General features: G+C 36.6%; 1 protein-coding gene across 1 annotated transcript in view; it reads right to left on the reverse strand.

The window, feature by feature from the left end:
- Positions 1 to 5,966: 5,966 nt before the first annotated feature.
- Positions 5,967 to 22,494, reverse strand: part of DOCK9 (dedicator of cytokinesis 9) — a 107,967-nt gene continuing 91,439 nt past the window's right edge. Inside the window, 8 exon segments of the mRNA XM_009333332.1 lie at positions 5,967 to 7,203; positions 10,356 to 10,494; positions 10,688 to 10,788; positions 12,027 to 12,217; positions 13,751 to 13,961; positions 16,034 to 16,180; positions 17,693 to 17,806; positions 18,163 to 18,285. Coding sequence (XP_009331607.1) covers positions 7,081 to 7,203; positions 10,356 to 10,494; positions 10,688 to 10,788; positions 12,027 to 12,217; positions 13,751 to 13,961; positions 16,034 to 16,180; positions 17,693 to 17,806; positions 18,163 to 18,285 — 1,149 coding nt within the window. The 3' untranslated portion in view covers positions 5,967 to 7,080.

Consider the following 22,494-nt stretch of genomic DNA (forward strand, 5'->3'; position numbering starts at 1 on the left):
GTGCTAATGATGTTACTAGTGCAAAACAATGCAGCCAATTTCTGTTCAGATTTCTTCCAGGCTTCAGATTCCATTTTTTCCAACTCTAAATGCCAGCTCAAACTTACTCATTCAGCTGTTACCAGCGCCTTCTTGTATATAGTCTGATAACTGTTCTAGACTGGTAGACATCTGTTTTTCCTCATACACTTGGAAAAAAACCTGATGTCTCACTTTCATTAATTTGAAAAGTAAGTTTGTGTAAAGCTGGCTAAACCTTATACCAATTCTCAAAATATTAGATGGAAACTAAACTAACCTAAAAGAATATTTATTTTGGGACATGAGTCTGTATTAAAGATCTCAGCTGCAGTTCTGTCAATTTTGTTCACAATTTTCATGTCCCCCATCTTAATTTGTCAAGTCAAACATTCACATTTTTGGCAGTCTGATATCACAGAGACAAACATAAAAAGATTATACAGCACCAGCTACAACCCCCACCATCCTAAGAAGCTACACTTGCTGTTCAGGTATCCAGTGTCAATGAATCTTACAGGACAGAGAGAGACAAAGTTTAAAGAGAAAAAAAAAAAAAAGGCAATTTAAAACCAAGCACGCGTTAGCTGAATTCATGCAGTATTGTATTAAACTGGATGCAGCAAACCTGTCGTCTGTGGCTGCGTTATCCAGTATTTGGGGGAAGAAATAACAGACACGTCAACCCGAGAGAGAAGGGAAGATTCTCCACCCAGATGTTGGCTTTAAAAGGTTTGGTATCCCTTTAGCCACAACTGCACGTCATTTAAAGTCATCCAAGCCCTCAAGCTTGATCAAGGTAGCAGCTGAATCAGCTCATGCATACAAAAAGAAAGATGCTCTAAGCATTCGCAGTGAAAGATTACTTACCTAAATCCCTTCGGCCTCCTCTTTTCTGTCTTTCCAGCTAGCTCATCTTTTATAGCGTAATCCAAACGGCAAAACAGAAACATGCAGCTAGCAAAGCTCTCGGTGCTTTTCTGTCATTCACAACATGTATCAATTAAACTAAGTGTAGCATTCCCAGGTACTTTACTAATACCAATTACACCTTGTTCTTGCAGAAAAAACAATTACAAGTTTTGCATAGAGAGAAGAAATAATAAAACTCCTCCTTACACAGAAAATGCCAGCAAAAAACCTAATACCTACTACAGTTAACTTGAAAGGGAAATACTGCCTAATCACTAGATATAATTTAAATTAATTAATTGTGTCAAGACCAAAAAATATTTAGAGTCTAAGTGGCTTTTAAATAACTCAAAGGAAAAAGCCACCATCAAAATGTTTTAAAGGTGTTAATATGGACACTTCTAGAAATATCAGAGAGACAATCGAAGTTAGTTGTTATCTGCCTCATGTTTCTGTTTTTTCTGCCCTTTGTCCAAGAAGCCCCAGGACCCCTAGTCTGGGCACAGTTAAATACACAAGTTTTTCAGTTCATGAAAAACACAGAACACTGGTTTTCCCAAACTTCACCAGATAGCCTTCACGACAGATAGTGACTTACATGTCTTCTATTTACTGAAAATAAGTCTTCTCACAAAGAAAACAAAGATAAAAGAAACTGGGTATTAGAAAAAAGCACTCCTGACCTACTAGACGAGGTGTTTTCACTAAGAGCCAGGTTCGTCTAACTACACTGTTTTATTTGAAATCATTCCGTTTAATTAAATGCTATTTAAAAAATATTTATAACATTATGGTTAGGTTTAACATTATCTTTACCATGTCCAGCCTGAGAACTAACTGCAAAGAGCCCCCCCAGACCACATTACAAGTTGCCGTTGTATATATAAACTGTGGCAACAGTAAAACAGAGCATGCTCAGCATCTTGGAAAAAGATTTTTGTAGCACATCCATCAGAGGGGCCCAGTTTCCTGATTTGTCCGTACACCCCCTCATCTCTACTTGCCTCAGGCCCAGCTCACCTCCTCATTCCTGGGACTTGACCTCCTCTCCTCTGCAGTACGTGTGGTTTTCTTTCCACAGTACGCTACCTGCCCACAGTACGCTATGGAGCGTACTATCATCTGGGGAAGGAAGCCTTATTATCACTCACTTTGAGTTAAACCGATGCTAATTTATTGGCCACCCTGGGCACCCTGATTGGCCAGCTGGAGAGCAAGTCATGTTCACATTGCAGCGCTTCCATGAGCAATGCTATCAATTTAAATCTATCACCCCTGCCAGCCAATTTTGTCATTAAGCGTGTAGAAACTCTTCAGACAAATTTGGCAAAGATCAAGACTGGTCAACAGCTTCAAAAGTTACTAGGGAGAACACCAAATCGTTGGATGAATAGAGTGAATTGCATAAGCGGAAATTTCTTAAGGAATCAGGCTAAAAAGGAAGAAAAATTAAAAATATCCCCACATCTCACGGGTAGGCGAAAAACCTGTATCATAATAATCATCTGAAAAATTAAACAAATTATTGGTGGTGAAGTATGCAAGAAAGTTATTCTCCCCAAATTTTCTGAAACTGTGCCCATATTAAACATCTTGCCTGTGCAAATGTTTAATGCATGTTGATTTTTTTAAAACTTCAAGAACCAATGCATTATGATCACCCAGAGCAGCCTAAATATTTTTAATGAGAAATAACAGAGAAATACATTATAATACTGTGATACGTAAAGAAGAAAACTATATAATTATTGTACAGTATAGACAGAAAAAAATACCAGAAACCAAGGCAAGGTAGACAAGCAATTGTATTTAGGCAGCTTGGCTTTAGCTCATTAATATCTATAGCTTTTATGTATAAGACACTACAAATGTGTGCTACAGATACATACACAGATATCATTCCCTTAGTCTATGGGCCACCCCTGTAAAATGTCCACAAAATGTCCTTTGAGTTCATTTAGTCCATGACTTTGGGCTCCATCTGGTTATAGTTGTCACTCAGGACCTGCTAGTTCCTGACTATGGGCCCCAGTATCCCAGCATTGGAGAAACCAGCTGATAATTCGCTCGCCTGGACGATGGCTGGAATCTTTTTGCTTATCTCACAGCTCAGTTAGTCATCAGGTGGTTTCTGACTTGTTTATGATTTCAGTTTCTTCCCCCTCCTGTTCTTGTGACTGCTGTGCTGCAGAACAGGCTGTCTCTTTTGATTCTCCCTCCTGCTCTCAGGAGAAGCTTCTTCCTCCCTTACTAATTGAGTTGACTTCCGCTTCCATTGTTTCTTCTTGACTATCGGGGGCGACTGATATAGTTGAGGTTGGGTCTCTGGTTTAGCCAGGGCTGTTTGTATGTCTTCAGATCCAGAGATCCTCCTCTTCCCCTTGAGGGTGCCGAATAGTGCTCGGTAGGCATATGCCAGGCTCCAGCACAGGGCCCTAAGTTGTGTCTCTGGTGTAGCCAAGGCATCCTTTTTTCAAACATTCTATCACTTCATCAAGATCCTGCACTTGTTCGGGGGTGAACTCCCAGACCATCAGAAATGACAACCCTTCTAGGTACCTGCCCATATTCTCGCAAATGCCTTGCTACCCATAACCATGCTGCCTTGGGACATATCCCTATGTGATATTCCTAAATAGTTGGTTAACCTTAGGAAAAGCTGGAAACATATTCTTGAAACATGCTAATAGGAGTATCTTGGTTACCCAAGGACGTTCAAGATACTGAAGAGTTATTGTAAAAAGGGAGAAAACATCTACCCCGCAGGAAAAGAAGGTGCCATTCTTCATTCCCTCCACCGACTGGTTCTCAGAGGAGAAAAAGGAAAAAGTGTAATTGTTAATTGCCTTCATGAGATGGTGCCTGAAGTAAAGGGAATGCAACAATCAGGGCCCAAATACCAGATGAGGCTCAAGGCCAATGTTTTTATCATAGTTCTCCCAGGCAAAACACAACCAAGTGCTACACTGCACAGCAAATGGTAGAAGTCAAATATAGACTCTATCAAGCTCTCAGATTTGAGATACAGCAAAAAAAAGGGAGTATGGCATTGATCAGATAAACCAATGCCGAGAACAAGTTAATCAACATTGCGACCAGCAACTGTTAAACAGATAATAATTATAAGTTCCCTCTAACACACTGTGGTCAAATCTGTTACCTCAAACCCTTCAAGCCCCACACTGGGTGCCAAAAGGGACTGTTGTGGTTTAACTTCACATAGCCGCTCGCTCACTCCCCCGCAGTGGGATAGGGGAGAGAATCTGAAGAGTAAAAATGAAAAAACTTGTGGGTTGAAATAAAGGCAGTTTAATGCGTAAAAAAAAAATAATCAAATAAAGAAAAACAAAACTAAGAAGAACAAATGATGCAAAAAACCCAATTGCCCACCACCAGCTGAGCAATGCCCTGCCAGTCCCTGAGCAACTGCTGCTCTGGCAAACTTTCTCCACAGTTTTTATTGCTGAGCACGACGTCACATGGTATGGGATAGCCCTCTGGTCAGTTGGGGTCAGCTGTCTTGCCTGTGTCCCCTCCCAGCTTATTGCGTGCACCCCCAGCTGACTCGCTGGCACGGCAGTGTAAGAAGCAGAAAAGGCCTTGACATTGTGCAAGCGCTGCTCAGCAATAGCTAAACCACCCCTGTGTTATCAACACTGTTTCCATCAAATCCAAAACATAGCCCCATAGGAGCTGCTGTGAAGGAAATTAACTCTATCCCAGCCAAAACCAGTACAGAGCCCAGGTCTTTATGAATAAAGAATAACCCATATTAGATACTTAATTTGCATGTTGCGGAAGTAACAGCCGAAAAGGGAGGCTGGAACAGAAGGAATTATTCAGGAGGTAAAACCCAACAATTATAATCTTAGCATATCTAAAACCAAAACAATACATTAGAGGGTGTGTTCTCTCATATAAATGCATCATGTAAGATTATAAACAAAATGTCTGTAGACTTGGACTTGAACACGTGCTCATCATTAATACTACCCTATGGAAACCTACGTCAACCTTTTGTCGACTACATTTCACTATTTTTCATAGGCCAACTTTCAGCAAGCAAGCAACACAGTTACACATATATTTAGATGTATATAAATATACATAGATACATACTCAGTTATGAATACATACTACATTTATAGGTTGGTTAGCTGATACAACTCCGTCAAACTGAGGTCTCAGTGCAAAAGGTGTTGTACAACTGTAGGAAAATGTCAGTTCTGCTCCCAGGGCAAAAGGGAAGTTAGAAAAAGCAGGGTAATTGCAAGAAGCCACCCTGATGTACACAATTTCTATTAATATATTGATATAGAAATCTTCCTGAATGGCAAAACAACTTTACAGGATATTTTCTGCTAATAATCAAATACCTTTTGAGACTAACTATGTTGATACGTAACAAAGTATTCCTACACCACTTTCCACAAACAAAAAAGTGAAAGCATATAGAGCGGAGGGGGAGAAAGGGGACTGTCTCTTATCACAGCATTATGGGTTCACTGTCTAGAAGTACTTATCTGGGTGTCGTGTCCACCCCCCCCTTTTTTTTAAAGGAAAAGAATTTTAAACAAACAGGAATTTTGTTTCAGAAACATAACTGGAAAAAGCAGAGTTATCCAGCATTTCACTGCCAGGATAAGCTGTTTTGGAAAAATCTTTGATGAGTAATGGCAACATATGAGTTTCATGCTCTGCTACAGAAAATGACAGTAAACCTTATGTCATAAGCAAAAGATGATTTTACTGTCATTTGATGAAAAGTTTTGAAGACTTCCTAATATTAACTGTACCGGTGAGTAACAACCTTTAGTAACATACTACTTGAGTCAAACGTGACGGATCCAAAACTGATGTCTTAACTAATAACCTAAATTCCCTTTATTGACAAGGAATATGAAATGTGCCCTAGAAGTGTCTGCATCTCATCTCATACTTAAGCTGCAAAAAGCCATTTTTTTTGATCAAGCTTTCATCTTTCCCCAGTCTCAGGGACAAATCTGAAATAAAAACCAGAGCACACAGTGAGAAAAGTAACTACTTTTTTCCTTTTAATATAGATGTAGTACAGAATGTTTAATTACAGCAGGACAGTGCTTCCAGTTAAATAAAATTAAAAACCTTTATTTTCCCCAAATATAAAATTACTAAATTAATGTCTTAAAAGAATAAGAATATGGAAAAAGCTTTAAATTATACCACCATTTACCACAGTAACCATGATCACCAATTACATACTCCATTGCTTTGGCAAAAAAGTTTTTTTCCTTTAATAACTGCATATAAACCTAACATAGCAAAGACTGTATACATCTTTATATTGCACTTACTTATATACAGGAATAAATGAACTGTAAAGTCTGCATATACTTGGAATGAGCAAATTTTCACAATAAACTGAAAGCAGAAGGATAAGAGCTGGTATGAATATTAGAAAATGCTTAGAAATGTAATACATTTATGTACAGACTGTACGGACTGTATTAACAAACAATATGTACATAACAATTTACTAATATTGATATTTTAGTATAACTCAGTGTTCATTAATACAGACCTTTGGTTGTATTTAGTTGTTTAATAAGATCTAAGCTCACATACCTCCAAAATGCAACAAGGTATAAAATAAAGCACAACAAATTGCCAAATGGTACAAAAACTACTATTGTCAGTTCCATTAAACCCCAAAAACTAGTGTCTCTGTCTAGCCCCAAAATAGTTCTTGTACTTGGAATCAATCTCTATGTGCCATACACAAAAAGAACACCTGAATGTCACATATCTGCAAAATTACATCCGACAACACTTTTTTGTAATGTGCAATTAATTTTAATAATACTTTCTAATGAAAAAGAGAAATTAACTTCAGCTTTACAATTTTCCAACACGCACCTCCGCGATGACATTGTGAATACTTTTAAATGTTACCAGCAAGATTAGAAAAATATCTGTGCGCCTCCCTCGCTCTAAAAGACTATTACCAGTAACTGCTATTTGCTAAGTGTGCTCAGACATTCGTATGAATTATGCAGCTTGCACCTGCCCAACATTTAGCTTCAAAATCATCCTGAGTTTGCACACAATGAAGCAAATCCACATACTTTAAAAAAAAAAAAAAACACTAACATACTTTCCTTTACAAAACAATCATGCAACTGAAGAAGAACTGGGCATCCCATGAACTGTTGTGCTTGTTGGAGTTCCACTTATGGCGTTGAAAATGTGTAGCGAATTAGGCATAACACTGGCCTTTTCTTCAACAGGAGTAATCTTAAAACGGAAAACATGTATTTACCAAAATGTTACAAAATGACACAAGCATTTACAAAACAGCTAACCAATTTCATGATGTGCTGCTCATGAACTCAACTTTCTAGTACTTTCTCAATTGCACAGGACTTCTTTTTGGGGATGGGGACTCTTTTCAGCCATCCTCTACTAGATTTAGGAGGGCAGTAGTTACTTCTCCAACTTCTTCAGTTCTCCTAATTTAGGTATTACACGGTCCTCTCTAGAGGAAGCTTGAATAGCTTCTCTCATTTCTCCTGTTAACTTTCAAAGGGAGTTTCACAAGGACAATAGGCTTCCTTTTTGCCTGTTTTTGTTTGGGGTTTTTTGTTTTGTTTTTGTTTTTTTAACTTAGAGGTATGATTTGAGCATTTCTTATCAACAGCTATTGAAGCTGTTGATAACAGCTATTGAAGCACCAAAAAGACTTCATTCTTAACAGCTATACATTTACTGATGCTAAGATTAGAAATATTGGAAAGAAAGGAATTATATAAAGATGAGACAAACTAAGAGCAGAAGTAAAGAAAACTAATTACCATCCCATCTGATCATATTGGCAAGCAGCAGAGGAGAAAAAAAGAAAAATCTGTTAAGATTCTTTTCTATATGTTTCAGAACAAAATTTTTGCAATTTTTTAAAATCCACACTATTGTAAGACAGCTAATAGGTTTTTTTTCAATGACATTGGAACAAACATTGTGAGAAGCTCTTTTTCCAAATAGGCAGGCACACAAAGGTGACATTTTTAAAGATTTCCGTGAAGAGCCTCATGATTCTAAGCCTTCAGGGAAACAATCAATCTAATTTAAAAAACAAAAACCAGCAACCCAACAACATAGCATGTTTTAATTATTTACAACTAATTACAGTTATATAAAAAGAACACAGTGGTAGGCTAATAGTACATGTTACTGCAGTCAGTGCTGTACTTGCATATTCTATTCACACTATCTTACAGGCAAACACTAATATAGTTGTTTGCCCCTTCTTCTCTTTGTTTACTTTTAGACAATGTGATTTACTCCTGAAGTTTCAGCCATTACATGCTTTTTCTTATGGTCAATCTTTGGAAACACACACACCTGAGCATTTTTTAAAAATATATGTCTTGCACTGAGTTCTAAGTATTTTTTCTTGTGTACAAACTGTCATTATATCCTTTTACTTTTTCCTATGCCAGGGGAATATTAATCTTTCATTTATTATCCTTACCATTAAATTATTTGACCAAAACATTTTCCTCTCTCTTCTGAAGGGGTCTTCTGTACAGCTGTCTCATTCTCTCATATACCTCATTCATCTTAATCAGCTGTCCAATCAGTTATTCTCCTTTCTAAAACCCTCCACTGCTTTCTGCTTTTCAATACATCACACTGAAATACAGTCAAGCTGTCTCATTTTTGTCAGCTAAGCAATCTCTTTTCCTGTTCCAGGGATCTTTCAAAACTGTTTTCCTCTACGTGCATATCTGAAAAACACTGGCTTTTTAAAAAAAACAACAAAAAAACACACCACATGGATTCTGACAAAATGGCAACACTCCCTACAAACCTTGTTTCACAATATTCTCTGTCATTGGTGGTTAAAAAAGAAGTTAGTTTTGTGGTAAGCTGTGATAGTATAACAAAAGAATAAGAGAATGAAAATAAAACCTGTGCACTTGCTGTATTCTTGTGCTTCACCATAATTATATCATAGCACAGAGCTACTCATAGCACAGTACCTGAGGAAACCACATCAGCAAATAATGGAGAGGAAGAAAATGTGTGAAGTGAACTTGAGACACTTGACACATTTTTGAACAGAAAAAAAATCACCGTAACATTTTTGGATACCATCTAAGCAAGGGCAGAACAAAGGCAAATCTTTCTTAGATAAGCCTATGGATAAGCTGTTATACCGGCAAGCTGACTAGCTTTTTGAGCAAATATTTCTTGGATAATAATAGAGTAATTTAGAGATGTCAAAAACTAGTAAATGGGTAAAGTCATTGTACATCTAAAGAATGCAATTCTGAGAAAAACCCTAGAAGATTAATGGAGTGTTTAAGTATCAGCTAGACTGAACGCCTCAGGTAGGTCTCAAGTTTGATTTTTCTTGTACAATTTGATTTCTGAGTAAAGCTTATAGTTTTTGTATGGACAAGAACAACTCAGAGCTCCTCTTTGTGCCAACTGGTTATCCAGACTAGGATGCATTTGTTCCTAGACTAAGAAACGTTGCTATTATGGTCATACATCTAAGCAAGTGTCACAGACATGTATTTGTAAGGTAAAATATTATCAGAAAGCACAGAAATACCAGTTTTGAGGGTTAAATCCATGAGCCACTCTATGGCTCTGGGAAAAGATTACACAAATAACAGTGGATGAAAGAAAATGAACCTGAAGGGATGAATATGATGAACAAAAATGTCAAGGAGGCAGGGATCAAGCATGAATCTGCAGCCCTTCCTGTCCTCCTGGATATAATATCCTTGTCTCTGAAGTCAGAAGACATTTCTACCATAGATCCCAGATGCAAGGTCCTACATCTCACTCCACAAGAGTTCTGGTTTTCCTTTTCTCATCTCTCCAGCTTGTCTGTAGTGGATTCCCCTCAAGAAAATGTGTTGGAATACCTCTTGAAAGATGCTTAACTCTTTGTTGCAAAAGTAAACGCTTACACCTCCAAAATCTGAATAAAAAGGGCTAAGCTTGCAGATCAAATTCCCCTACAGTTACCAGGAAGTATAGACTAAAATGAGCTTTTTGGGTCACTGAGTAGAGACCCCTGTAACTACTACACATGTATGAAGTATAAATGACATATATATTCATGTCATTAAATTTGTTTTATCTTTACTGTAGTCTTCCTCTTCTACAAAAAAATAGGCTGGTGCCAACTAGATTTACTTTCTTAACGAAGAAGACTTAATTCTGAAGGTCAAGAAAGCCTCTGCAGAAAATTCACAAAGAGAAAAAAAATGAGAAAGTTCCACAATTCTGTGATATGCTTATACTCCAATAGGGGGGGACGGGGAGGAAGAAACAATCTTTTTATGTAAAGCATTACATACACTTTTCCTAGCGGGTTCACATTACAGCTACATTCTGAATGCTGGTATGTATAATTTAATTTCAGCACATACTTGTTCATGCATTATTTCAGAAAGCTCTTTTGCCATTTCTCTGTAGTTGGCCTTCATTTCTTCTTGATATTCCAACTGATCTTCCTTTATAAGTCGTTCATTTACACCCAGAGCATGCCCACAAGCTTCAACAAATTGCCTGATTTAGATAAAAATAATAAAAAAAGATCTCAATCAGGAATACAAAATCCAAAACATTAATTCAAAATGCCAGCTTGAAGTATGTTTTTAATACAGTCAGAACACTATAAAAGTTAAAAGTTTAAAAAAAATTCTTACGATATCAGTCTTGAAAAAAAGTTGTTTTTTTTAAAAAAAAACAAAACCCATACCTAAAAACTTCCTTTAGTAGCTTTACTTTATTGTCTGGATATCTTTTGGTGTTTGTATCATCTAAGAAAGCTCTTGCATATGCTAATGGGCCAGCATTAACCTAAAAAGAACAAGAATTACAAAATAAAGTCAGTTCTCTGACATATTGTTTTAGCAATAACAGATACTACAGGTGTCTGTCCGATTTGCTTTTCTTAGAACTCATTGATTTAAAAAACCCTGGACTTATGAAATAAGAAGACTGCTGGAGTTGGAACATAAAAGCTGGAGAGGTCTCTACAGCACTCTTGTATGAACCTGTCCTGGCACAAAGAAACCACTTTGATGATGTGGCAAAGTAACTGCTGATAGTGCCAATTTGTGATCTCTGTTTATGAAATTAGGGTGGGAAAATGAGGAAAATGAGCTAAATCTACTACTGTTTGGTCTGCTTATCTATTGAAAACACTCCTCCAAGCTGAAAATTCTTCAATAATTAGCAGAAATTTAATTGTGCTATTACAGCACCTACATGAAAAGTGGATTCAACGATTTCTTACTCTGCCCTATTATTCTTTTATATTAATAGCAAGAGCCCCTCCCTTCTCATCCCAAATGCTAGCTTGACAACTTCCTGATTCTGGAAGCTTGGTTTGTTTGTTTGTTTTTTTTATTTGCTCTTGAACATGACAGCAGTTCATTTCAGATAACTGTGTTTACTGTTCCTTTGATTTGAACCAGTTAAATATTCAAAGAGCAGCAATTTTGTCATTGCATTCTTAAGACCCTTACCATATTGATTTGTACATGCTACAACTGCTTTATGTACCCTGTTTTGGTGAATCTGATGGTTTCTTTATACATTCAGTTCTTGCTTGCCTTAGGCAAAATGAAATGTTGCACAGTGAGACTTTCTACTATTACCCTCCTCCTAGATTTTGGCACTCCCTCTTCATCTCCATAGGGATCTGACCAAAATACAAAAGCAATAAAGACCATGTTGAACCTACTGGGAGCAGACCTACATCTAGGCAAAATATGTTCATTCATCCTCACATGGAAAGTCACTATTTTATGGTAGTTTCAGCTTTACACCAAAACCTGGTGGGGCTTAGACCACCAGAGATTCCAGAGATGAATCTTAATCCTTCATGTAACTGTCTGTGATCAGTGTTTATATGAAATACTTTTATTGCTTTTCCTATTCTGGAAATAACTGCAAACAGCGTATTTCTAATTCAGGATATTCTTGAATATACAGAATAGAAACTGTACAGAATACAGATAAAATGCCACATATACAATTTTTCAGGGACAGAAGCAAGCAAAATAGCTGAATGGCAAAGTATATGGTCTTACCTGAACACTGACACTTCCTTGTAGCTTCAGCTGCAATTTGATCATATCTACTTCAGCCGAAGAGCAAAGCTGCCTAAGTTCTGCAACTTTTTTACTCATTTCATCAATGGCTACTTCAATTGGGTTTAAGTCAGTATGGTGCTGGTACATTACTGGAATGCGCTTTTTCACATATGGGAAACAGTGTATAGCTATGGACGGAAACAAGTTTAATATAATTAGAAAAAAGTTTTTGAATAAGGCGTGTTTGGATAGAATTTTATGCTAAAATCTCATTGTGATGTAATGAGTTGCCCAATTTAATAACATATTATATAATTAGAAATACTACCAAATATACAGGGAAACAAAATATTGAAAATATAAATATGCATAGCTTTACATGTATTACAGCAAAGAAACATCATTGTCATTACTGCTACTAATAATAACAACCAAGAAATAAACCATTGGAACTTAATTCATATGAGAACTGTAAAAAGAATTGCTCACCATCCACGTATCTCAAAAAGGAGAAGAATCAAAAATAGCAAAGCTGTATTTTCTATTTCCTCACAAGTATAAGCTATGGACAGCTTACACAATAAAGTCATTTATTTAAGTTGCTTTTACCGCTGTATTAAGACAGTGATACAGAAGCTCACACTTAACAGAGGCAAAACACAGAATAGTCTTTTTCTAAGAACAAGGAAAGCTAGGCTCCAGATTCACAATTCTTGAAGGTTAAGGAAAAAAACAAAAAAATTATTTGAGGATTATCCCTTGAAGAAACCAATCTGAAAACCAGTTTGGCTAAAAATATGAAAAGTATTTTTAGTTGATAGCTATAAAGGACTTTAAGTAAGTGAAACGGAAAAACCCATACAGAACGGAGTTAGACCATTTGAATTAGTGCTTCCAGTCAAAGCCCAACTTGTTATTTCACAAATTTAGATTTACACGTTATACAGAAACATCGCCAAACAAACCGTAACTTTTAATTATCTCCCTTAAAAGCATTATAAAATGTTTTGTATCACTAAACATCTTTAAAGTTTGAGCCTATGGGGAGATAGATGGGCACTCTCTCTCCCTTCGAAAGCTAACAAATGAGAAACTAAAGCACAGTGATTAGTCCAAAGTCACAACTGAACAGAGGCTGGAAATCAAACCAGAACCTGCCTTCAGGCTCTTTCAGCTGCTTTTAGACAAAAGAACCAACACTGCATTCAACAGGTCCACAACCTGAAAGAATGCTGAAAAACCCCACACCCAAACCAGCAAGCATAATACCACCGTTCTTCAATGTTTTATAGCAAAGAGAGGTGAGCACAGGGAAGGGCGAAGGGAGAGATGCAGACATTCCATTATTTAAAAAACCCAAAATGATTTAAAAGTGAAGGGTAGTTAGAACATAGTCAGATATAAGATTTTACTCTCTTTTTCCAATGCTTAGTGGTTAAGAAATCACACAATGATATACGTATTCTCAGATGGTCACTTATAAGTGTTTGCAGATCATTCATTTTCAAGCATGTACTAATTCTGAAAGGTTGTTTTGTCTAACAGTATTTTGGTATACTTTGCAATTCTTGTCACCTCCAACAGTCACATGTGAAATCTTCTAAAGGATTTTTTCTGACAAAATACACAACATATAGAAAAACCTAGTATCAAGAATTAAGTCTAAAAAACAAAATAAAAGAGCAGTTTTCTTTTAAAGGAGATTTCCATTCAGTTAGTACCTGTCAAAATAGTCCGTCGCTTACACTGCTCTTCTACTCCTCCTTGTCTTTTACCAGCTTGAGTAAAAGGCATCTCAAACATAAAGCGACGAATGTTATGAGTCCTTTCAAAATCTGTTTTTCTTTCTTGCAACTCTTTTTCTTCAAAGTATGGAATTACATGTGTAACTTGAATATATGCATATTTTGAATCTAAATCCTTAGGATTTACCTTAAAAACATGACAAAAAAAAATCAAATAGCTACATTGTGAATAAAGTGGATTTAATTGTAGTCACACAACTTTCAGAAATTAAATTTGGTCTCTCAATCTGTAAATTACTGAAAACACAGAAATGGTTAATGCTCTCACAGGGATTCTCTGCATTCAGTTTCTAACTATTAGGAAGACAACACAACTAGATGCATTACAACATGTTGTGGTGTTTGTTTGTTTGTTTTTTTCTTAAGCACTCATTATCAGTAATTGCTATATGCAGAACTGCAAACAAAAACATAATGCAGAGTTATACCCGTGATTAACACTGGAAGGCAGCACAGGTACAGAAAACCCAGAAAGAAATACTTGTCTTCCGTGACAGCTGATACAATAGTAGATTGGAGACCAAAAATTGCTAGTGATAAAAAAAGTTAATAACTAAAAATAAAACCCTGCATTGTAAATAGTTCAGATATCACTTTCAGAAGGCATGCCTCCCAACCTGTCTGTCTCAACTCTGACACCCTACGAGGGTCCCAAAGAATATACTGGTGGGAGCAGGACAAATTGAAGGCTTCACTATTCAGTTCATTTTGTTTCTAGAACTGGATGAATAAGAGCCTCACGGACTGGCAGATCTTTGATTTGGTAAAAGCAGCAACTACTCTCCAGTACTAAGAGATAAGGCTTCCTAAGTCTGCCCAGCAGGGTCCCCAAATGGACCAAGAATTTTTTTTTTTTTTTGTAAATTCCCCCAACCACGGGATAAAGAGGGCACCCTAAATCTGTGCATCTTTCTAAAAGTGGTTGCCTACCATTTTAGTCCCACGTCAAATATTCATGTTATCTCTGCCTGTCTCTGAGCCATTTCACTTCTATAAACTGAATGGGAAAAGCAACAATGCAAATAGACAGATGAAGTCACCAGGTAAGTCCTGGAGCAAACTGGGAACAGAGCTAAGGTCTCCCTGCTGTTATCCATTTTTATTGGAACATGCCGCTTGTTTGTTTGTTTTTAAATCTGCAATGTTTTCAAGATTATTGGACTGGAACTTAAGTGGTAATTTATGTACTCATTCTGATACAGCCGATAGAAAATGTTCCCTACAAATGCTGACAAACACATGCATTGTAATTAATTGTAAAGAATTCAGGAGAGTATACTGGAAGAGCTGTGAAAAACTGAGATTACAATATGAATCTCTTGGCTTCCATGTCATGAAATCTAGCCCTTGCATAAGTCCTCCGCTCCTTTTAAAGTTCCAATACTGAAAAGCCCACCCATTGCTGCACCTTGAGGCCGAGAAGCACAGAACTTTGTGATCTTACTGGTAGAATCGAAGAAGAGACGGGAAATTATAATAAGAGAAAATCACCATAAATTCTGAATCCCCAAAAAAGTTAAAAATTGGCTGAGGAAGGGAATGAAAGGACTGCAGAGAGGCATCTTGTGCCCTATGTGTTATTCTCAGCGTACAGGATACTGTAGCCCTCTTCAGTTCACCGGTTTTGGAGCCTTCAGTTACAAAGGAAAGCATGTCCTATGACAAATGTAGATTTAACCAGATGACACTGTGTGAGCATTTTTTTTCTACAGTTTAAGTGTTTATAAAATTAAACAGGCTCAGACACATAGGCAAAGGATAACAAGAACAACTGATACAGAGTTAAAATATTATTTACATATGGTACTTTTCTCGGACAGAGGGGTCTGTTTCTTACTTCAGAAGAAAGTTTGGACTCTGCTCTCGAGGTGCAGAAAAGGGAAAAACTTCCAAAGAATGACAGTGCATGAACTGGCAAGAAATATAGCTAAAGATAACACAGCATATGATCATAATCCAAATTTGTTCTAAGATACAATTATTATTTTGAGAGGTAACACTATGGAAATTAAGCTTTTCGGTTGTTCTTAAAGGTAAACTTAATAGGAGATGATATTTCTCTGATGCCCTTCAACCAGTAGAGTTTTTAGACACATATGTTTGTGTACCAAATGAGTAACAGAGAGTGATCCCACAGTATTTCGAGTGGATTAGTGGAAGTAATATATTAGAATTTTTTAGAGAGAATAAAGATCATACTTTGCCAGAATCCTGAATCATTTTGACATTTTCAGATCCAAATTTGTCAGAGTAGAGTTTTTGGAGTCTTTGGGAAATTTCTGAGAGAGGTGTGAGTTTAGGCTCTTTATAGATATATTCCTTTCCATCTTCATCCTCAAAGAATCCCTGTAAAAAATGAAGTAATCAAAATCTTGGGGAAAAAAACCACTTAGGGCAATGATTAAGATGAATGTAATGTGTGTGATTCAAAGCAAATATAAACATTTAACATCAGGATTCAAGCAAACGTAAATAAAGAGAAATTAAAATCTCAATAAAAAAGGTTTCCTAAGAGAATAAAAAAACCAGAAAAACATAATTATCTACTACAGAATGAGTGAGAGATAATGGAAACACACAGTTAAAATTTTAAAGGTTTGTTGTAATTTTATGGCGTGCCAAGCCTTTGAGATAACTTTTCTTCACTTTTATTTAAAAGTGAACTTTCAGCACTGTTTCACTTGCCAAAACAGAAATCTTGTTGACCAACAGGACTATCTGATTCACAAGTGAGTATTATGGCAATAGTTTACGTAAAAATAATCCGAAAAATTTCTTTATGTAGTAATATAAAAATTAATTCCAGAAAATGAAATTTAGTTTCTGTAAAAATCTTAATTTTATGTTGTACTATATTGGCATATACTTCTTTATTTTTATTACATAAAGCATTTGTTTTAAAACAATAACTAAATGCAATATAGAGTACATGGAAAGTGAAACAGGTCATTGGTTTAAAACAACAAGCCGCGTCTGAGTTCATGTTTGAAACCAGAAAATAAATATTTTTGTCATAAACGAAACAGACAAAATAGAAAAGCACAACATATCATGTATAAACACAGGCTAGATTGACGAAAATACCCACATCAAACTAAGTGAAATGCAGTAGTTTTTACTGCATTGCTTGCTTTGTAAGCAGTTACTGTAATTACCTCAACATCTGTTTCACTGTCTGTAAACTGGTATTGCTATAAAGTTATAAAAGACAACAGAATACATGTGAAGTTATACTGCTCAGAGTATTTTACAATTCTCCATGCTCAGCTGAACAACTAGCAACTGGGCTATGCATGTAGGAAGTGTATTACTTGATACTGCGTGATACCATACTGATACGTATGCATTCTAGACATACATTAGAGGATGTGAAGCTGCCCGATACACAGCCAGAACTTTCGTTCATTGAAGCATGCAATACTGATGCAGAGAAAAGAGTGATTTGTTCTCTAAATGGAACTTAATGTTTTTTTTTTTAATTGCAATGGCTATTAATGCATACCAATCTAAGAAGCAGCCTTGCAAACCACACTGTAGCACTACAGACATTAAATCAATACATTGCTAAGAACTGACATTATAGAAAACTTACCGCTGCCTTAAGGTAGTAAATAAAAGAAGAAAAAGAAAAAAAAAAAGCAAAAAATTTACTGAGGAAAATAAGGAAGAATTGTATCGGAATTGATAAATGCTTTAAACTAAATTATTGATGGTGTTTAATTATTTCTTACAGACCATATTTCTTGTGCTTTTTATGTCATGGTATCAATATAGATGATGAAATAATACACCTTGTAAAATAAATTCAGGTTTTTCTTACTGCATAGAGCAGATAAATGAAAGTTAAATAACACTCACCTGTCCAAAGAACGCTACCCTGAAAAAAGTTCCCAGCAGTCTCTTGCCTGTATGCATAACTTCTGTTACTTTACTGTATGCTCGATGAAGAGTGTCATATAAATGAGCAAGCCTCTAAAAATAAAAGAAAACAATCATGGGGCAAAAGAATAACGTAGAACTTTCCTATTTTAAAACAACAATGAATGATGTCCTTGTAGTTAATAACCAAAAACATTGTTTTATTGAACAGTAGTAATAGGTTTAGCACTTGCATCACAATGACAATATGTAAGTTTAATTTTTAATTATTTATATTTAGGGAAAAACATTTTTAATTATTTAAAATTAAAACAAAAATTTTAACACGTTGATATTTCAGTTACAATTGTAATACTCTTGTTCTGTGAAGCGCAACGTGTCATGCAGTTAGACTAGAAAAATTAGGGGTTTTTTTACTTGTTCAAATTTACTTATGATGAGTTTAGTACCTCAAAATCTCTTCGTTTCTCATAAATGGGAATTATAAGTTTATATATGTCAGCAATGAGTTCATAGCGTTCTGCCTTCCAGAGTCCATCAGCACACTGCTCCAACAATTCCATCAGCACATCCTAGATTTGGATAGACATTTGAAAAAGTAAAACAATTCAGTACTCATGAAAACCACGGCAAATAATTATACCTAAGTCCCTTCCTTCAGTTTGTCATAATTCTTTATTTTCCATGCATTTAATTTCTTCTACTTCAATAAGCATAAAAAACCCCTAAGATAAGCATTATTACTTTGCTCTAGTTTTCACAAATTTAAAATTACCTGGCTATCTCCATTAACACAGTTATAAAAAATGATTTTACAGCTATTATGGAACAGCTTATAGCTCCTGTGATGAAGCTGTCATATACTTGGTCACGGCTTGAGTGTGACAGAGCCACAGTGAAGAAGCCCATTCGCATCCACATACCCTAACAGATCTCAGTCCTCTTCAAACATGTCTGGAGCTCCAAGAATCTCCATGAGAATCCAAGTCAGAGACTGAAAGGTGTCAGAAGACATGACATTTCTACTTCTTGAGAGCTTCTGGTACCACTCTTGCATTGTAGTGGTGAAGCCAGAAGCTGGAAATAACTCCTTTTATCCTTAGAAGGGACCCACTGATACTCTATTCCCCTCCTCCCTTTGGTAGAGGACTAAGACAGCATTAAAGACGTCACTAAGAAAAGCCAACTTTAATACTGAGAGCAAAAAAAGACTGAAAAATGCTACCCTTATCCTTGTGCTGCAACAGACCCTAAAACATCTCCTTTCCCCCCAATCGTTATAGGGTTCTATAGACTCCCCGGTATCTCCACCCTCAGCAACCAGGTGGTAAAAACCGAAAGATCAGTGTCACTGCTGGACCACAAGGGCTGTCCATAAACACTGTTTTTTGACAAGAGCCTTATCTCAGACACCAGAGGGCATCCGAATGCAGCAAAGCTGTAAAATTTTGTTTGCACACAGGAAAAAAAAATAGAGAGCAAAAGCTTCACGAGGGAGAGCTGTTAGGAAGGAGGAAAAGAACACAACATTTCTGGGCCACCTGTCTCAGTGCTTATCCATCGTCGTAAGAAGAGGTTTTTTCCATATATCCAATCAAAGTTTCCCTTGTAACCTGTGAGAACAGCCTCTTACTCTTTTATGGCGCACCTCTTACAAGAGTCTGATTATTCTTCCACTAACCACCTTAGGAGCTGGACTCTTTCCAGTTTGTTGATATCTCTCTTGACTTTGGGGGGGGCAGCGCTGGGCACAAGATTACAGATGGGGCACCACAAATGCCAAGTAGAAGGGGGAAAACCCACTTCCCTCCACTTCTTGACTCTGTGCTCTTTCTAATACAACCCTGCAGGCAGCTGGCCTCTGTTGCCACAAGGCTACGCTGCTGATTCCCCATCCAACCTCTTGCCCACTAGAACTCCCAGGTCTTTCTGCAGAGCTGCTGCCCAGCCAGTCCGTCCCCAGCCCCTGCTGAGACGTTGGGTGATTTTTTCGCAGATGCAAGGTTTGCACTTGTCTTTGTAGAACTTTGAGAGGCTTCGGTGTTCCTTCAGTTTGAGGTCCCTCTAAATGGCAGCCCTGCCCTCGGCATATCAGTTACTCCCCCTCCATTTAGTGTCATCCACAAACTCGATGATACACTGTATCCCACGACCTAGATGGCTAATGAAGATGTTAAACAATATCAGTCTGAGTATCCCCGACGAATACCAGCCTTCACCACCACACTTAAAGTATCTTGTATGTTTGGGTAAATACCTATTTCTGCTTTTCATAAAGTGCTTTAATATATTGAATTACACTGCACTTTGATCATTTACAAGAGCTATAATACCATCTGAGCTGTGAAGCTCTTTCATTTACCAATCTGCAAGTTAGAATAATTTCTCTCATGGAAAGTCATAGCTAACAAGAGACCAGAAAAAAACAAATAGGAAGGTAGAGATTGACTTAATATGGGTGGTGGAGCTGTGTTCTGGCAGAGTTTATTCTGGAAAAAAACCAACAAATCTGAATGAAATTGTTTCCAGCCTTAATCCGCATGGAATCTGGCACCTGCCACAGGCCTGTTAGCCATAGCTCAGATCTCTCACACATGGACTGCTTACTGCAAAGTCTAGCATGGAAAGGATATCAGGTTCCAGGCTTTTACCTTCCTATTTCTGACACCCAGAAGATTTTTAGTTCTGCAAGGAGAATGTGACTTGTGCTGCTGAATAGGCTGTCTAGATAAACATCTGTTTTAATGAAACGCACACAGTAACTTTGTTAAAAAAAAAAAAAACAACAAACAACAAAATTTTGTTTTTCCAACTGGCTAGTTTAGGAAATGAGTCACAGTAACCCTGGCCTGAGAGAGAATTCTTTTAAAATGAGAATTCAATAGAGAATTTTAAAAATTTCAAGTTTTAAATGAGAAAATGCCTAAAGTCTTAAGACAAATTTAACTTAATTAGGAAGATTTTATATATATAAACTGGAGAATATAAAAGACGTTTTGCCCCTTTTAGAAACATGGAGGGATCCCCCCTGACCCCCCATACTTATAATTACTCTTTTGGAGATTTAACTCTAAAGTAACTAGCATCCAGGGAAATCCCAAGTTGTAAGAAAGAAATTCCACATGACTCTTGTAACCACGTATAGGAAGAATTCCCATCAGAGCATCATTTTGCTCAGTAGTAGTAAAGTACAGCTTGAAAGATCTGTTTCTGTTTTCTGCACCCAATTGATCTGACATATGATTTTTTTTTTCTTAGACTAATACAGTTTTGCTTACATAAGAGCATACTGAGGAAACACTCCATATATGAATATGTTCCTATTCATGAAGCAATCGGACTACCTGTTTTGAAGTACTTCTGTAAAATACTAGTCATGTTAATTTATCCATGATTTTTAGTCTATTAAAAACCAAACAGTTCTTCCCTATTATTAATCTTCCTGGGGTGAACTATAAGTAGTTATCTGAAAAATAGTAACTTTTTTCAATATTTAATCAGTTAGGGTACTACACGGTTAAGTTTAAAAAGGGTTGCATGCAGGGAAAAATGAAGTTTGGCAAGCTTTGATCCTTTTGCAAGCTCCACAGGCTTATAATTTCACTCTTGGCTTACTTCCGTTCCATGGAAATACTGAGAGATGGAAATAAATTTGCGTAAGGTTCAATGACCCAGAAAAAGCAGTATATTCTTTTTGGAGGGACTGACTAATAAGAAAAAGAGTAAAGACATTCCAATTTAAAAAATACAAAAGAATTTAGCTCTGACAAATGGTTTGTCAGGTAGACACTGACAACAATTTCTAACAAAAGTTTCCATCAGCAGTAGTCACTAGAAACCCAGCTCTTGGCTCACTTAGAGCAGCATTTTGCTTTGACTAACTAACATGCTAAATTCCATGCTGGTTCAGGAGAATCAGTGATTTAAAGAATACAGTACATAAATTCAAAAAAGCAACCTGATATTGGGTGTCTTTGGAAAGAAAAAGCACTATATTTCTCATTCCAAGTAATTCCGACTCCTGCCTTCCCAGAAAAAGGCAAGTCAACAATTTTTGTCTTAAAACTATAGAGCAAAGCAGTACCAGAACTTAGGAGTACAACACAGGTACCTGCCTAAACCCAGGCTTAAACCACTAAGTCTTTCATCAGTTCCTCCTAAATCTGTTAGCATAGCCACAATTTGCACAGTCAAATAATTTTGTCACACACCTTCACCATATACAAACTAAAACACAAAAGACAAATATTTTTTGTTGTACAATTATGCTTACACACCAGGGATTTTTCCAACACAGCTGCTGCAAGTAGTGGTCTGTCCCTTCCTCCCCCACCTATACTGGCAAATACATAGTGTAGACATAGCCCTTCATGAGCAAGACTATTCATGATCTTTTCATATAGGCTTCTTAATAGTAAAATTTACTGTAAACCCAGCACAGATGGATCAGCGAAGACACAAGGAGTGAAACTTAAGCCAGAAAAAAACCCCATTGACGCAAGTCTGGTGTCAGTAAACCCACTTTCATTGTTACGGCATATTTGCTTAGGGAAACTGTAAACCAGTAAAAACCAGTGAAGACATTTTCATGATTGCTGGTGTAGTAACAATCTAAATCAAAGTCAGTTTTAAAAATACCAGATCTTGTTAACTCTAATAAATAAGCCACATTAGTGTTCATCCTGTCAACTAGCTTAAAAACCCATTTTGCTTACTTTTATTTCCATAGTGGTGTTAAGTTGACGTGCTAGTGCTTTATTTAAAATATATGTATATAGTAA

The sequence above is a fragment of the Pygoscelis adeliae genome, unplaced genomic scaffold (assembly GCF_000699105.1).
Source record: "Pygoscelis adeliae isolate BGI_AS28 unplaced genomic scaffold, ASM69910v1 Scaffold48, whole genome shotgun sequence".
NCBI lineage: Eukaryota > Metazoa > Chordata > Aves > Sphenisciformes > Spheniscidae > Pygoscelis > Pygoscelis adeliae.